We start from the raw sequence: 19024 nt of genomic DNA on the forward strand, positions 1-19024 counted from the left end.
CAAAACAATGGAGAACATGAATAATGACACATTATGTGATTATCTTATATCTACAAAACTAACCTCAACTGTTTGTTTTATTTTAAAAGATTTCCCAACGAAGCACAAAAAGATTTTTAAAATGACTTACCCATAATTCTGTACCCCAACTTCTCATCATTGAATTGATGATGGTAATCCCAATAGCATCCAAAAATTAAAAACACGAATGCTAAACAAAACACAGATAAAACTCGGTCACGACTCACGGGCACTTCATTCCACACTCCACAACTACCAAAGCCACACTAACTCGAAGTCTCGACTCTCGAACGCAATAGCTATTCAAGCTGCCGAAATTCATGTTCAGCTTACGTTAGTCACTCCTAAAAAGATAAAGAAAAATAATTTATTTTCATTTGTTTCCCATATCTCGAATATTATAGATTTCATATCTTCAAGGCTTACCCAGAAAGGGTATATTTAATGGCATTAAAATTTTGTGTGGAATTTATTAAATGGCAAAAGTATAGTATATCTGTATATGACTTGCAGTCTTACACTATATACATTTTTGTTATTGATCATCCATCTCAAAACTAAATCTAATGTTTCACTACTCTTTTAAATACTTGGAAACTTTATTCGGCAGGAGCGGCTCACTTTCTGTGTGCCTACAGCCAGCGAAGCGGACGCTAAACTTATACTCTCCACTTTTGATATGCTGCTGCTGTATAATCACGTACAGGGGGGTTTGAGGACAAAGTTTTCACTCGAGCCGTTTTTCCCAGGAGCTCAACCGTTAGAATCTCATGAAAATTGGCACAGAGACGTACGCATATTTTTTCTACCAAACCTTCTTGTCGGATTTCCGAAATTCCCACTCCTTCCCCCCCAAAATCCCCAAAAACCCCTAAAATATTAGCGAAAAATGACCTCAAAACGTAAGTTACGTAACCCCCATGTTAGTAAGTCGCGAAAAAAATCGGTTTTCCGATGCCGACCGCCAAAAATGGATTTCAGATTCGTAATCTACACCCCAAAAAACATATAATTAAAAAAAAACACCCTTTTTTTTGGATGTAGTTAATCTGCAATAATACCAAATCGTCTTTCGTGTTGCAAGAAGCATTAGACATTAGTTATCCGTTAATTAATCTGACCATATGCACTAGAATGAGGGAGGAGAATTCCTACATTTATCTACCCATAGGTAGTATCTCTTTGCTCCTGCTTTAATTTTTGCACCTAGAAAAGACTTGCATACAAGGCAGCGTATTAAATGCTCATAACATACTCCGTATATCTGACTGAAGTCTAATTAAAGCAGTGAATAGTTAGTCCTAAAATATCCGTGAAAAAATACTGAGCTCCATCACTGTATTAACACAAAAACATTTTATAGCGTTTTCTTTTCTCACCCACCAATTGATTCTGAATACGTTAAAACCCAAAGCATTGGACTTTAACCAATGGCAAACTTTCTCGCTCTGTCGTAGTTAGTTAGAACGTAGTTCATAGTAGTTCATGACGAGCACAATAGCGCATTTTTTCCATTATTGAGAAAATGCGCTAAAAATGTGGCAAGTTCGTTGTATCAAAACTTTCGATGCTTTAAAAGAGTTTATGAAAATAAATTAATTATAGATTAAAAATTATTGCCCGACAAAAATTTCCTCCAATCATTCCGTACTCGTCAAAAAATTATAATCAAAGCCAACTTGCCAGAAATTTTCCACTCCAAATTGTTTCTTTGCGCAGATGATTAATTAGGCTCTGTTGAAGGTTAAAACTTGAAGCAAGCGCAGTCCAATCCCCGGAAAGAAATTTCATGCACAACATGCACGATTTCCTACCACCTGGCAAGAGAAACCGGAGCAATATTGTCAAACATGCCTACCAAAATAGGATACGCTGCTTGTGCAGAGCGCAAATGGACTTGCACTGATGGTTGCCGCCACGTGCAACTTTAAAATATTCTGTGTTGCGTACCAACGTCCTCAGGTTGCTACAGTAAATAGTTTGCGTTAACTTGAAAGTTATGTTCTCGGAGAGTGACATACGGCGGTAGAGGGTTAAAAAACGAAGTCAGCAGAACTGGGATCTCAAGACCATGATCTCATTACCTACTGAGATGTATTGTTTCATAACACATTCAAAGCCATTTTTGCTTGACATGAGCAGTGATGTTAAACGCACTTATAACTCTCGTAATTCCGTCCTCTCAATAATCGAAAGCCAGAAATAATGACTAGGTTTCTTTCATGTGCATCAGAATCACTCAAAAGTAAATGGTCCAGTGCAAGGTTCACGTTCAACCACGAAACTTGGTTGAGGGACACTTTTCAATTGCTCAGCAAGATAGGTTGTGTAAGACGGAACTGCAAATACAGGAAGCCAAACTTGTTTATATTTTAGTTGAATAAATTTTCCCCGTTTTTGCACATTTAGAGTCGACTTCAATTTAATATGTTCTATTGAATTGAAATGATTGTGGCTATTAACCTTAACTAAAAAGATTTCACATTAAGTAAAATGGAAGTATGGAACTGAATTAGGAAAGCCAATTATCCAATAGATTAATTGTGGACTTCTTCACCATCGGATTTCACAGGATTGCTGCAGTAATAGTTATGTGATTGAAACTTGAAATTCGTTTTTCGAAATCTTGCACGATATTGATTTATCTGCAATGGTCTACACGATATTGTTTGCTAATTAAACGGCGGTTCTTGGCTTTGTGACAAAGAATGAATTTTTCACTATCAGAATTTTGTCTTCGCAGTTAAAAACGAAAACGGCTTGATAATGCGGTGTCCTAATTAACTACTGTCTTATGATTGACAGTTTTTAGAACTGCTCATCTATATTATCAGATACGAGGCGATCGTTTTGTCTATGTTGATTTCTAAATTTATAATCGAAGAAAAAGCAAAGTACGTCCTCATGTGAGTGAAGACACAGGACGAGAATAGCAAGTGCATAGAAAGCATGAGTTGACAAGACACGCTTTAACCGCTCATTAGCAGCAGCAGAAGAGATAACTTGGGATGGGAGTAGGAAGGAAAAGAAAAAGTAGAGGTAAGGGAACAGGTTTCTTCTTTTTCGTTATGAACAAAAATCCCAATACGTAGAAAGGATTACAAAGCGAGTAGTGCTTCGACAGTACAAACGTTAAATTATGGCGCAGGTTGAGGATCATGCATGTGATCTAAACGCTGAGCATAATCGGCCAATTTACATCTACTATGACGTGAAGACTAAAGTGCTAGGCTTTGCAAAGCACAAGAAATAATTTATGACTGATTAATTTGCTTAGTCTGCTAGCAGGTGACGTGATCACCAACTGACAGACCGTTTGCACAGGTATTTGAGGCACTCATTTGATAGCTAACAGAGGCTTCTACGCTGGGTTGACATCCGAGGATAGAAGGGCAGAATACACGCGGTAGTGAAAACGGATTAAATATCGTCGCAGCTGAAGGGTAGATACTAACACACAAAAGTGAAACTCACTCAACTATTAAGAAAAAGTCGAGAGAAACTTATGAAATAGAATAGGTGACCTGAAAAGCAACTAGGAAATAGTCAAAACTACAGCATTAACACTAAGAACAGAAAAAAGCAACACACGGCGTAACATTAGTGGTTACAAAGAGGAATTTTATTAGGATAACGCAAGAAACATGGACATAAAGCCGTAATTTGTAGAAACGACCAGTGAAATTCTCATTAATATAGTAGGAACATACACGGAATAGTAAGAATTGGATATAAGAGCATAACACCGCAATTAAGCAGAGAGAAGAGAAGAGGCGAGAGATAGTTCAAGACTGGTAAATTTCAGGATATAATAGATGCGTAGCAATTGTCTACACGAAAACATACTGCAGAAAACACGCACTTCAGAGGAGGCCAGTAAATAGAAACATTATGTCAGTTATCATATAGGTATAAATATTATGACATTTGGAGGAAAAGGCGTCCAAGAAATGAGAGACTATAGCAGGTTAAAAACAATACATAAATACAGAGATTGAAGGTGGCAGTAGGTCAGCATTATTTAGCGATGCACAATTGAAAGAAGGTGAAACTGGATACGAGACGTGCCCTAGGCTTAGAACTGTACGTATTTCCTAGACTCAGCTAGAACTGCGAACTAATCGCACAGCGAGACGCATCACCGCTCTTATTTAGGCGGAATGATGCGAACGTTAATGTTGGATTTCCGGTTCTGTGGGTTGGAGTGAGAAGCACATGCTATCGAAATACATATTTATTACAAAGTGATAATCTTAAAACACCTTAGTATCTCTGCTACCTACGGGAGGAGGTGCGCAATCAGATCCTCTTCTGACGCTTCAAACACTCTGTCATTGGCTACTTGGCTGATACGTGGACAATAGTTACAAGGTTAAGACAACTTTATTCACCGTTAATATTGCAAAAAATTTGTTTAAGCATTATTCACTGTGTTAAATTTATTCGAAGAAGATTGTTTCAAAGACTTCAGACTTAAAAAAATTGATTTGCTTCGCTTTGGTGTGTAGCAAACGTTTAATTTTTTGTTATAAATTTTCCAGAATTTCAAAGAACGTACGAACCAGAGCCAATGGAAGTGTTTCAACGCGCCCTGATCACGTTCGGCCAAAAAGAAGAGACGACAAGGACATCTCGAGATGAAACTTTTAATATTGAGAGAAACATTAACATCTCTTCACACTCACAGTAAAAACAACTATTATCATTAAAAAAACATGATCGACAATGAGGCTAATCTTACATGATAGTTCTAAAGAGCACAATGATGAAGGTTGCTATAAGAAATCAGACTCTACTATAAATAGCCTAATTGATGAATATCCGTAGAGATCAATTTACGAGGAAAGAAGCAAAATCAGCGGCAGGTGGAGATGGCATTGAACTTTGGATGGACTTGCGAGAGCTGAGCGATCAATAACATCATAATTTTGTTCCTTCAGCGTCGAGGAACTTCTCAAACATCAACAAGAATTAATACATCATTATCATAGATTAAATTTCGGCATGTATAGTCAGAAATTAAACGAAATTAGCCTCCTCTTAATAAAGGAGATTGTCCAAAGAGGAATACAACTTGCGAACATACGTTCTGAAAACTTTAGTTGACTCCTCCAAATATTTCAACAATTTCTTAGTGTCAGAGACAAGAATAAACAGTCGAGTTCTAATCAGGAGAGGGACAAGGATACAGTATTCTTAGTCGAATTAGAGATCAAAAACTTGATTTATAGAGTGAACATGAACTAGAACAACAGATCAGCCGGGGGCGAGGGAGAGGTGCATGAACGTTAGTCAAGTCTCAGTGCAAGGAATCTAAAGCTGCCTAGTTGCATCATAGAAAACTGACAAAAGCAAATGTGGATATGAGTTTGATCATATGACTACAGCCATCACTGAAATTAATTACAATAATAACATTAGTGTTATCGAACATTACATTCATAAATACGGAACTTACAGAGAATGTGATAGTAATTTAAATAATTATTCACAAATCAAATGTATGGCCAGTATTACCCTTATAACTGAAAACCTGGAAAATAAACAATGCTAACAAAGCCAAAGTTTAGAGACAACTCCTACATAAGTATAGCTTACGATTAGAGCGGTTAACGTTGAAGCAGACAGTATGAACTACAGACAGAACAATACCACAGAACAGGAGCTACAGGGCCAAAGTGGCTCTTTCAAGAATAGCAGGATGAGGCACAAGTCTCAGGCCTACCAAAAATCGAGTGTTTCCATAAGTCAAGTAACCCTTTCCTTGTTCAGCAATTGAATGGTGTCGACGATTATTGCGACACGCGCTACCTGCTGGAGGAGGAAGGGGTGATGATTGTCCATAGGATATAAGAGGGATATCTAAGATTCAACCTCAATTTACCCTTTTTAAAGAGATCGAACCTCTAACTATAGATACTGAATGAAAATCGGCCTCGCCTACTCAAACTGTATCAGTTCAAAGCACATGCTTTATTTTAACCACAGCAATAAATCACATTTCCTGAGCCTTTGGTGGGTATGACGGCCGCCATGACTGCAGAATGGCGCTACTCGTAAAGTATTCTAAACACTGTTGGTTTGCGCGTCGGATAGCAGACACCTTAGGTTTAGACAAGCAACTTCAACGTTGTTGTGAAGCACTTAAGCAGCCATCATAGCTGAACAGTTGTGATGTCGCTTGGTTCAAACAGTGCAATGCAAACAATGACGTTTGAGGTCAATTTTTGCTTATCTGTGCAATTGGGAGTCGAGAGAGGCCGATGGAAGAAGAGTGAGAGAAACGAGGCCTCAAGAGAGCCTGAGAAAACCCGTCGGATGACAGATTGACAGCGAGGTAAGAATAAGATATAGAAGAAAATTTGGAAGGAAGTTGAGGAGTAAATACGTGCTTGGTTGTCATCTGTTCAATGATTCACCAGATTCTTGGAAAGATTTGAAGATTTCGTGCCTTCGGACAGGAAGAGAGGAGTACGATGAGAAGCAGAAGTGAAGTCACGCTGAGAATGTGAATCAAGAAGAGAAATAGAAGGTTCAGCGGGTTGATAGAAGAAACGACCAGAAAGAGAAGTCGGAGGAAAATACGCCGTAGATATTAATTACAGTACGTATAGATACAACAGTAACCTTAGTGGGAGTGAGAATAGGAATTTTATCTAGTGATACAGTAAGAATACCCAGTAAGCAAAAAGTAGTCTCTGACACTGACCAGTTCGAAAGTGGCCATTAATTTCACCAGAGCGACCCAGACGAGCTTGTCAGTACTAGTCACCGCGTCGCAGCTGAAGTTGGGTTACACCAAAAAACGGATTCACATGAATAGTCACCGATAGTCAATTCAAGACCAAACTTGTTGATAGCGTGGAAACTCAGAATGATGAAAAACAGTCGATAATTTGCAACGTCCCATGAGTGAATGTATAACCTTAAAGTGTATTCCGGAATGAGACGCGGTGCCTGGAATGACAAGCTGCAGACCTGTTCTCACTACAAGCATCGTCCTTCACGTCGAATCGAAGAATCACAAGTGACGGTCGGACCGAATTCTCTCTATATATTCTCATCGCACGCCTCTATATGAAATATAGCAAGTACTCGAGGAACGTATCAAAGAACTACACGAGAAGATGTGTGGAAAAGGCAGTTGGCAACTGCACCGAGGAAGTTGGACCTTAATAACTTGAAAAAAGTATTAAATGTAAACAATAAATTAAAAGAAGATTGAGAGTTTTCCAAGTGTTCAATGTAATGTGTACTGAATCTGAGTTTCCCTCAGAACGGATGTGCCAAGTAGAGAATATCACATAGGAAGGCACAATAGTTTTACAAAAATATTCTCTCGAACTGATATGTGGAGACGCGTCTTGAAATTCCGCCCTGAATTGTGACATCGCCAAATAGGCATGTGACTCGATTTAAGCAAACACTATTGCCGAAATTACCCGGAGTAACGAATATTTGGTGTGGAGCCAAAGCCCGGGTAGCATGTGAGATGGTCTTAAGTTAGGCGTTGTTCATGAATGTTGTATGTTGCTGTGTCGCCCTCTCCGCGCTACAGGCCTATGATAGAAAATCCGATTGTCACGCCGCAAGTTTGATCGAGGGAGAGCACAGGCAAGAAAGAGAGTAAGAGATTTGAGATAAAAGGAGTAAAAACGAAAAACAAGAAATTATTTAAACTTAAAAAGGCGAATTATACTGAAGATTAGAAGTAATTTTAGCCAACTTCCTTGGCGCACTGATCAACTTTTGTGCTTCGCATTAGGTTTATTATTATTACAAAGTTATTATACTTTTTTGGCATAATTAACAAATAATACTTTGTATTTTATCGATAAAGCTCTAAATCAGTCTGCTAAGATCTACACACACAGAGAACAACAATTGTTAGTGGGTGCGCCTGAGCTTCACCTGTCACATCGCAAGCATTGTGATCTTCGTGACAGGCACACCAGCAACGAAATAAACCGGACCGACCATACACGGCCAGCTTTCTACTCTACGTTACCACTGACACTGTCAATGTTAACATTCTGTAGTGGTCAGAAATTCTCGGGTTAAGTCAAAGAAAAATATGCTAGGGCATTTCATACACGGTATGCTTTTTAAATTCGGGCATTCAGTTCACAGTGCTTCGAAATATAGAAATTGCGCGATTACCATGGGAAAATGGCATTCAAGCTACTCAATGCAATGCGGCTACTCAGTGCATGATATCAAACGAGTTATTGATCAAGAAACAAATAGAACTCTAGAAATTTCTAATGACATTTATGTTGCTCAAAAAGGAGATTCCCAGGAACATAGTGCGATGTTATTCGCACCGACTAATCTTCAATGTGAAAGCAAAAAAAGGCACCCTGATATAGTAGAGAAAAAAATACATAACCAGAACTGATTCGCGATATCATGTACTGAGTGATACAGTGAAAGAAATACTATATCGGGTACTCCGAGATAGAATTACGGGAAGCTGACAGAAAATTCAACGTTGTAAAGCCCTATCAGAATTATAATCTCGGTACGTATGTACCAACGAGTTTTATTCTACACAAGCTTTGACCCAGAACTTAATATCTGCCTATTTATACCTGAATAGGTTTTCCTAAGAGCCATCGCAACGCCCTCTAGTTATGCACGTGTCAAATACCTCTTCAGCATTAATATTTTTCAATTGTTCACACGCTGCACCAGTAATTAAATATCAAGCATGAGAGATTTACCTCCAAGTAATTGGAATGATTGGAACTGACGCCTCAACTGCTATTAGTAGCATGGCTTGAAAGCATCATCGAGACATAGCACCCAAATGCAAAAATATACGTATTCATCACACAGACAGGGCAATCAACTTGGTTGTTTCGACTACACAAAACCCGAACACAAATTGAAAATGCTTTATTTGAACCAGCGTTTAATGTAATATTAATTGGATAATGATAACAAGTCTCTTCTCTTCTCTCTGAGGCGGCTGGAACGACAAGTATCTGCTAAACGTCAATTAAAGAACTACTACTAACTTACAGCAGTGAAAAGAACACTCAAAACGCACACAACGAACGGGCATTTCAATTCTTTGTTATAAAGAACACGACAGGAGCACTGGCAAAAGCTCACTCTTCTCTTGATCGCACGTTAATGTGTGCCACCAACACATAAAGAATATTTCCATCTCAACAACGTAGGCTGGACGAACACTTTTATTCGCCCTGCCGAGAAGTATACACAGTTAGCCCAGTATATAAGAACTCTTTTAGAGTTAATTTCACTTTTAGAAATGAAGAACGAGCAAATAATAATTTAATTTCATATCTGTTAACAAAAACTGATAGCTAGCCACGTTATTGAATTAAAGCTGAAATCTTCCTGCTTTTAAAATATTACTAAATAGCGAGCACGAACTTCCTAAGTATGGAAGTTGGCAGGCCGTGCAATGAAGAGCAGAGGCAAATATTAGCCGATCCTTCACGTCAGCAGTCAAAATCCTCCGAAAACCGACGCCAAACTAACCGTAAGAAATAAGTCTAATGTGTTGCAGAGAGCGGCGTTCCTATCATAACACGTATCAACTATAATAATGTGTATTCTAGAAGATACTCAACTAACAATAATACTGCCATTCAGAACATCAGTCAATTGCGCACCTTCTGACAGCATCTTGCTACTAAGTGTTTTTAGTATACTGATACGTTTGATCGACATTCCGGCTCCGTTTTCGACTCGTAACTTCTTCAAATTATTTTCATAGAAAAATTCTCTTTACATTGAAACTCGACGCTCCTACACTCATCTTTTACTGGAGCATAAAAATTAATTATTTTGTTCCAAAATTGAATTTACTTCATTTTAATATGGTCCGAGAATTTTATAAAACACAACATCCTCGGTCGGAACCGATAACAAAAACGATTTTCGAGGCGATAAAAATTGATGATCATAGAATGATAAGGGTCGAGAATAACTTGACAGTTGGGGGATGGGCTGCTCTAATGGAAATATAATGAAATAGTGGGGCAAGTATAGTAATTGGTCGGCCCATCAACTTTGGAAAAGCACAGAAATTTGAAGCTATTTACATATAATCCAAAAGGACTCAGAGAAATAGTCTCGTATCAAAGTATTATTGTAAATTTCGAAGACTCCCTCTGTGAATTGAATGCTGATATGAGCAGAAACAGCACCGCAATTAATGATGATTATGCAATGGAACGGCAGTATGAATTCTCACAATATAGCAGGGAGGGAGATTCTGGCAAAAGAAAGATGAGTTGTATGGATGAAGTCTTCTTTATTGTAATCAAAATAATTGTGAAACCTTAATTTACCTCAAGCAGCATTTGAGGCTTCCAAATTCTATCATTTGAGGCTTCCAAATTCTATCAGCCAAAACCTTAGTCAGTGGTCGTAATGTAAAAAGAGAACAACACAGCCGCGTATGAAACATTTCATGAATTCAGGCAAAGGAGGACGCTGGAAAACATCGAATACTTTCACGAGAGTCAAAATTGGAAGAAATACGTAAAGCTACGTAGAGGAATTAGTCCAAGTCATAGTGAACCTAACTCGAATTTTCAATTGCTAATGAATTGGCCTAAAAATAAATAAGGAAGTTAAAAGACTGATAAATAAAGTTCAACACGAGCAGTGCTGCGGTTACTAAGTAATCGAGAAATAACAAATAATTATCCTTGTTACTCTCTTGCAAGACGCACGCACAGGTTACGGTGACACCTCATCGCTTGAGGTTTCGTTGGGATCTCAAAATTGGCGCAGAGGAAACCTCGAGAAATGTGATGGTGAAGTTAATGCTTGAGTGGAGGCTGACAGGGCGAGGCAAGTCTCCTAGATGGTCCCCTTGCTGAAACTCACGCGCAGGTGTGAAGATTCGCTCAGTTGGTAGTTGTGCATTTTCTGTATTAAACAAAGAAGCATTACTTGGTGATGTTGGAAAGATCTTCAAAGATTAAAGGTTTGAAATTGATCAAACGGGAATTGAAAATATTTTAAAAGGCCGGATGAAGACGTTTGTTTGAATGCAGCATCAACTGACTTCATTTCATCACTGTACGATCAAATGAGTAGATACTAAGAGAAAATTTTTCCGTCGCGTCTGTTTTCTTGCAACATATTTAAAATGTATTTAAAAAGTTGTAGCAAATCACAAAGTCACAAAATAATTTTGATGCAATGAATTCTAAAAAGCTACGCTGGACTACATTGATATTATTGACAAATATCAACCAAAATCAGCCACAATTTTTGCTACATTACACAGTTAGCTAAAATTAAATTAAAGGAATATCCTCACAATAAGAGCGCTGATAGCTTCTTCTTGCGTTGCCAGCTGTATGAGTGCCATTTTGCGATCCTTCCTGAAATCAAAATATTATTCAATAAAAACAATAAGAGAACAGATCCATGTTCGGGTATCGGAGAACTCGTGCATCAAGGAATAACTGAACACAGCTGCGGGGTTGAGTAACCAAGAGAGAATTCTATTCGGCCGATATAATAGCTTTTCATGAAAACGCAGCCCAAGTCAATAAAGCACACTCGACTTAACGTTACATTTATTTGATAAAGATCAGAAAAAACTATGCATTCTTTCTGATTTCGGCATCATCCTGAAAGTAGTGTTAGTAGATTGCACTTGAGGCGAAGAGAACAATAAAATGGTAACTTTGAAGCTCGTCTCGTTAATATAAGATCACCACCTATCTAATTATCAATAAAAATATTACACACAAAAAGCAGGTTGGTGATGACTTGTTTATGAATAATAGACCAGTGTTATTTAAAAATTTAACCAAAGAAAAATTTATCAAGGGAGCAAGACTTAATTATTGTTATTCAGAGACATGTCATCGATCCAAGAAGGACCGATGACATGTCTCTGAATAACAATAATTCAGTAGTATCCTGTTTAAAAAATATTAATTATAAAACAAATGGTAAGGATCGATGACATGACTCTGAATAACAATAATTCAGTAGTATCCTGTTTGAAAAATATTACTTATAAAACAAATGGTAAGGATCGATGACATGACTCTGAATAACAATAATTCAGTAGTAAGTAAACCCGAGCCGGAGAATTGATGAAGGAAGAGAGACTTACGGGAAAAATTTGAACTCTTTGACAGTACAGCCGTTCTCTTCGAAGGCTTGCTTAATCTGCTCCTCGTCGACGCTGGGCGGGATGTTGGACAGGTGAAGCGTTGTGCTCGGTGGGTAGATATTCTGTTTAAGAAGAGGCTTGTTAGATTGATTGCTTTGCTATAGCAAGGTTATCTTTCAACATAATAAGGATATCAGTATCAAACAAGAAAAAGGTCATTTTCCAGCGTAATAATGCTATATCCTAGCATAATGAGGTCTTCTCTCAAAATAAAAAGGTTGTCAGCCTGCATAATAGTGCTATATCCTAGCATAACAAGGATATATACCTGCATTTTAAGGTTACATTCCACCACAATAAGGATTTAAAGTTACATACAAACACTCCGCCAGTGTTCTAACGAAGACGAACTATCACTGAACATCAGGAATGGGGTACTGGTCAATGAATGCAAACGCTAACATTTTCCCCAACACTTGATGCGCCGCTGGCGCCCGGACAGTACAACGGGAATTGTGGTATATCGAAATAGAAGAATCGTACAATGCATACATATTTTTATATTTTGATTACTTTGTTCCATTATATACGTTAGATAGACAAAATGCTTAAAAGCTACAAAATGTTAGTAACTATGTTGAAAAAACATTAGATATGAATGAAAATAGTCGCTTAGAAATTTTTCAACGTTTTTCTGATGATGGTTATTCGATAAAACAGAAATCTAAAGCCCAAAGGTTCTAATGTAGCGACAAAAGTCGTGATTAAATTACAATTCTCACCTGGTCATCTTAGAGGCGGGCTTCTAAAAGCGATGCAAAGGCGAGTTATTCAATTAAACATAAATCCTAAGCTTCAGGTTTCTCAAGTAAGACGCCATATCAACAATAGTCTTCATAAAAATTACAAAGCTCACCTGGTGATTCTTATAGCCGGGCTTCTCGAAGCGATGCAGAGACCAGTTACTCAATTACACATAAATCCTATGCTCCAAGGTTCTCGGTAAGACACCATATCAACAATTGACTTTATGAAACTACAAAGCTCACCTGATAATTCTTAGAGCCGGGCTTCTTGAAGCGATGCAGAGGCGAGTTTGTGTAATCCTTGGTGAGGCCGGCGTCAGGCTGCCCTTCTTTAGGCAGCTGAACGGTCGAGTATTTACTCGAGTTGACGCGCAGAGTCTTGCCCCACAGCGTTACTTTGTCCAGGTGAATTATCGCTGAAAACGAAAAAATTCTTACCATGAGAGAAAAAGAGGATAAATTAATAAGCATCACGATCGAACTGAACGACGCTCCGATATACACTTTAATTGTCATAGATATGAGCTTACATGAGGTCCTTAGTTTGAATTTTAATTAACTGAGTTTAAATTAGAGCTCACATTTTGTTCAAGTATAAAGTTCCAAATGATGAAGGCCAAATACTTTCCAAAAGGTGTTTCCTTTCATATTCAACACAAAACAGCCTACAGAGGTAAAAGACCAAAACTTTTCTAACTTCAATATTCAACGATCGCAATACATTATCGGCCACAATCATATCTTTATCATGAAATCTTGTATTTATTCAAGTATCTCACCAAGATGTGCCTGATGAGGTTCGCTGAGCTGCACCAAGGCGCTGTCCTTCTTATTGTAGAGGATCTTGACGCGTTGTACATCCCCGTAAACACCTGCGCGCGTATACAAACCAGGTCACTGACACGTTCAAGACGAAAAATACACTTATTGCTACATCAAAGGATCTAATTCAGTCATGAAGTATTAAACCTTGATAATTACTACATAAGTTGTGCTTATTTAGAGCTTCACCTGTGCAGTTGGATGCTCAGATTGCATTAAAAAATTCACAATTAATGAATGGGTTCAACGTGCACAAGATTGAGGAAAAGTCAAGCTTTTTCGTGCACGAGTGTGGCAAAAGAAATATGGGTTCACATTCCAAGAATCAACATTCATTCTTATCTTACTCCTTGATTGAAGTGCTGCAGAAATCTCATGAGGCGCGAATTTTACAATTTTATAAGAAAGTCAAAATCTTAGCTACACGAGGCCACAGAAACTTTTTTGATACCAAATGGTTACTGAATCTCAATTTTATGATATTGGCAAGAGTTACTTTTATTATATAGAAGCGTAAAATTTAATTTTTCTTTAAGAAACAATTTCAAAATTACCGAATAATTAGATGAACTATCAGCGCTCAAGTTTTCGAAGAAGGAAACAGCATGTGCCGAATGTATTAAGATTCGAACAGGGGAAAAGATACAGAATCGAATGAAGAAAAATGAATTATCACATTTATGCTCAAGGCTTCCCTTTAGACAATCAGAGATTGATAAAAAATTAGTAAGGATAAATAAATCACCAATAATTGAAAATCATCCTATAATACTGTCACCAGAAACATATTACCTGCAAAGTTCGCTGTCATCATGGGAAGTTTTCAAAATTCACCTTATGTACACACGTCTAACAACTACGTATATAAATGCATAGAACAATGAACCACTTTGAATTCTAAAAGAATAAAAGGTATAACTTATATTATATCAGTAATCTATTAACAGAAATATGACGTTTCATACTTGCTCAGAGTAAAATGCACTGAAGGAGTGATATTCACGAACAATAAAAACACCGAAGTTATTCGTCGCCTTCAATGATGTTACCAATTTGTTTTAGTATTTACATTTAGGCATTCAAAGCGAGAGTTGGCATGGCAAAAAAAAAAATTGAGGAGTGAAGTTTAAAAAAATTAATAGATATTAGAATGAGGGTTTGAAAAGGAGGGAGAATGCGAGGCGACGAATAACAAATGAAAAAAACAATGGCGTCTTCATGTAGGATTTGGCCCATTCTCAAGGCAGCTTAACATGAGCCTCCAATCAGTTTAAAAAAAACTGCACTTAATAAGGTGTATTAAATCAGGAAGATGATTTAAAAGGCAATTTAAATTGTTTTACTTAATAAGGCCAGGGCAGTCGTTTCATTGACTTCAGAAAAGCGGTATCGTGCGGACCGGTATATAAGAATTCCAAAGACTCTAACCATAAATTTGGTTTCAACAAAATTATGTTGAACAAAAAGGCTAAAAAAGCTGTCAGGAACGGGCCAATGTATCAAGCATCTACTTTATTATAAATCTAACACAAAAAACTAAGCAAAATAAAAAGTTTGCAAAATGTCGAGAGATTACATGGCGGCGGCACGTACCGAAGAGGGTAAACAGAGAGTCAGGTGTGACCATCTACAGTAGAGAAGATTCGCCAAGAAGGTAGGTAGACGAGTAGTACAGGAGCCAGTCCAGCAAGAATAGTAGATGGTAGATCCAGGGGGGGCGGCACAGCGACAGAACATGGAGACATGACACGTTAAAACACCGTCAGCAGATGAGCCCAGCAAGCCGGCTTTTCGTATCATGTTTCTATCACTCGGTATGGGAGTTGGTAAGGACAATGGCCACTTGAGAGGGCCTTACTAGCTAGACTACACTATAGTGGACATATACTATCCACACTCAACGATAGAAAATTTTAGAAAGGTGAGTGAATTTAGCAGTAGTTATCTTCATCGGCTACTGGGAGTAAATCAACTTACTTCATATACCAATAAAATATTTTCTACGATCAAGTGCAACTAAATAAATATCAAATTTTTCAATAAAGATTGCCTAATCAGCGTTCAACGATGCAGCGTTTGAATTTTTCCCTCCCTTATCATTAATTTATGTGATAGGGGTTACATCAGTACAAGTAACTTATGCACAAATCTTCAATTATCATCTAAATCACCATAAAATAGGGGACCTAAATAATAAATATAGTTTTACACGTTACTGTCTTCTTTATCCACGCGCCAGCTTCATGTCTAAGTGTATTTTATCTCGTATTCGGAATGTTTCAAACTACACAACCTTTCAATTTAATAAGAAAATCGTCAAGCGATTCCAAATCGAAATCAGTAATCAGGGGAGTTAACAACCAAGTAACAGCGCGCGTTGCAAGAGATGGTTAGTTATAAAGGACTTGTTTAGATGTAGGTTTCCCTGATTATTGAGCGAAAGTTCGATGATTTCGTACGAGAACGTTTAGTTAGCCAGAAGTAAGAGAGAATCAAGTAGCACAGCTACGATAGGCAAAAAATTAAAATCGCAAAAATAAACATCATATAAAAAATTCAGGAAAAGTTTCAAGCAAAGGAAGCAAAAAGTTCAATGGTATACGAGGCTCCTTTAACACCCAAAATACAATCTAAAAATAATAAAAAAAAGTATAAAAACGCTCGATGGTTGACTGGCCTAATACAAGCCCGAATATGAGGTATTTACAAAATATTCAAAAACCTGAATTGTATTTGGTCAATAGTAAAAATGACAATCACGAATAATTTTCTTTGCCAGATATTACAAGTGAGAAAATTCACGTCGCGGTATGTTTCAGAGATAAGAAACTTGGGCCTGGAGAAAGCTGTAAAAATTTCGTTCATTGCTTACAACATCCGATATCAATGATAATAACCACGTCTCTTCCAAATAACTCGTGACTAAGTAAGATCACAAAACGCCTTCTCCTTGCTATGCCTATGCGTTTCCTTGCAAGTTGTTGTTGAGCACAATTTAAATTTAATTTATTTTGGGTACTCGATAGTAAAATTATCATCTTTAACATTGGTAACACTTTAACACTATGAACGAGAGGCAGTCAAGCATAAAAGCCTAAGGGGAAAGTATACCTCTCCGGCTCTGTCGCCACGAGCGCAATTTCTCAAAAACAGCATTCAAAAGCAACAGTGAACGGCATGATCGCTTAATCAAGTCAATAGCGTTGAGGATGAAACGGACCTCCTCATTGAGGTTGTAGACGTGGACGACACAGGAGTGCATTTGTCCTGGGAGCCGAAGACCTGCTACACCCATCGTGTTGTTGTTGGGGGCCACGCCTGCTAGTGGCATGCCCGTGAACGTCGGCATGCCTGCATAAGGAAATAAACCTGTTAAAACGAATTTGTTTGGTTAAAACGAATTTGTTACTTGTTGAACAGATACATTGACCGCTGGCAATGATATTCGGACGCATTTAGAATGGTACCTATACTAACCATTAGTAGAAAGTATTTACATGATATCTCTTAAGTGTAGGAAAGCAACAGCCCCGTTGAGCGACAGCGACCAAGAGGTTCACATTGATTAGAACACGCGAGAAGTCCACCTTATTAAAGTCACTTCTTAACATTATTTGGTTTCGGGGTCAATATGTTTGATTTGATCAGACTAGAACCACATTCAAATGGAAAAAAGAATAAATAAATAAAATCCTTGTACCAAGACGCAAAAATTTCGTTTTATTTCAGAAACTTCATTAAAAATATTTTCCTAACAAATTACAACAGTATTAACACATTAAATAAGAAAAACTTCATTAAAAAGATTTTCCTAATAAATTGCAACAGTACTAACACATTCGATAGGATTGAGGCAAAACATTTTTTTCGCAATGCCTTGTCTTACGTATTCAATCTGAAAACCGGAATGGACACGACATAAGAAAATGATCAACCATTTCATACAAAATGAATGCCGAAAATTCCATCACAGCCACGAGATTGCAACTAACTTCAGCTTGGCAACACAAACGAACCATTTGACAATTTTAAGTTGAACTAAAGTCCCCGATTGGAGTAACACAAGAAATGTAAATTTAGATCATCTTCATACGACATTAGTATGAAGCAGTTTAGCCATGGTAAGCGGAAGGCGTTGGAAGGTTTCGAGTTACATGAGATTATTTAGTTACGCTGGAGAGTAGTTTTTATTGAGCTTATCTTTAATAACCAACGCTAAGTTATTACACGACAAGGGTACAATCGTGCGGGAAAAACATTTTGGAGAACATAAAAGCACCGTTGAAAAAACGAAGAGTTTTAGAGATGACGCTCTGTAGGCAACACTTGACCAAAATTATGAAGCATTCAGCCAATATGAAACACAATTTTGAGAAAGTTTCGCATTAAAAATGCAGGATAAAAAGATTTAGTGCACAAGGACACGCATATCTGTCAAGATGTAAACCCAGGAGCCAAAGTAAGTTTGTTGTGCAGCACCAAAACACTCAACAAAATGCAAACTTTGGTTTAAACATTCCTATCACGGAACAGACTCACATTTTGAAAAGTTTGCGCAGACAATAAAATAAATACTTCATAAATGCACAATTATTGTCATCAACTAGATCGGAGAAATACGCCGATATAGTTGGTTTTATTTGTTTTAATTTGTTCAAAGTATATTCTAAAAAACGATAAATAAAATGTTTTAAAATTAAATGACTTGAGTAAGTATACGGAATATGTGATCGAAGAATATGTAAAATTGCAGGTAGTGATCGGATAAAAGGAAGCAATGAAAAAGATTTACGTTTAAATACGAATTCCCGATGGAGATGCAACCTACCTAGAAGTATGATTGCAGGATAATAATAATTTAACTCAGTACTCACTGCAGTGAGTGACAGAGTGCGCATTTTCTCGTCGACGAAAACTTGAGGTCACGGACAGACGGACGGACGGACATGGCGAGCACAATAGTGCATTTTTTCCATAAATGAGAAAATGCGCTAATAAGTAAGGATGGAAGAGAGAAGAAACATACCTGCGTGCCCGTGACCGTCTCCGCGTTGCAGGTTAGGAGCTGAAAGAGAAGAGACTCATAGAGAGAGTGTGGTGGGTAGTGCGACGTTAGACCAACTGATGCTAACCTAACCAACCGTCTTGTTCAACGTGTCGCGGCGTTTTCTCTTTGTCTTAATTAAGAGCCAAGATTAAACGCATTGAAGAATAATGCGATGTGCATTTTCAGCCATTGAATGCAATGGGGAATAAA

The 19024-nt window shown here is 37.6% G+C and overlaps 2 protein-coding genes across 11 annotated transcripts in view; both read right to left on the reverse strand.

Annotated features, from left to right (window-relative positions):
- Positions 1-275, reverse strand: part of LOC108665701 (formin-binding protein 1-like) — a 72189-nt gene extending 71914 nt beyond the window's left edge. The window contains exon 1 of the mRNA XM_047880556.1: positions 131-275. Coding sequence (XP_047736512.1) covers positions 131-160 — 30 coding nt within the window. The 5' untranslated portion in view covers positions 161-275. The remainder of the gene's footprint in view (positions 1-130) is intronic.
- Positions 276-4239: 3964 nt separating this feature from the next.
- Positions 4240-19024, reverse strand: part of LOC108665694 (polypyrimidine tract-binding protein 2) — a 170773-nt gene continuing 155988 nt past the window's right edge. For 7 of the 10 annotated variants that reach the window (XM_047880561.1, XM_047880560.1, XM_018152472.2 and 4 more), the window contains 8 exons: positions 18794-18832; positions 16988-17118; positions 15361-15394; positions 13725-13817; positions 13189-13361; positions 12140-12261; positions 11330-11393; positions 4240-10932 (listed from right to left, as the gene is read on the reverse strand). In XM_047880561.1, the coding sequence (XP_047736517.1) occupies positions 10864-10932; positions 11330-11393; positions 12140-12261; positions 13189-13361; positions 13725-13817; positions 15361-15394; positions 16988-17118; positions 18794-18832 (725 nt within the window). In that variant the 3' untranslated portion in view covers positions 4240-10863. The remainder of the gene's footprint in view (positions 10933-11329; positions 11394-12139; positions 12262-13188; positions 13362-13724; positions 13818-15360; positions 15395-16987; positions 17119-18793; positions 18833-19024) is intronic. The other 3 variants (XM_047880564.1, XM_047880563.1, XM_047880562.1) reach the window with 1 other exon arrangement.

The sequence above is a fragment of the Hyalella azteca genome, unplaced genomic scaffold (genome assembly GCF_000764305.2).
Source record: "Hyalella azteca isolate HAZT.00-mixed unplaced genomic scaffold, Hazt_2.0.2 contig5580, whole genome shotgun sequence".
In the NCBI taxonomy this organism is placed as follows: Eukaryota; Metazoa; Arthropoda; class Malacostraca; order Amphipoda; family Hyalellidae; genus Hyalella; species Hyalella azteca.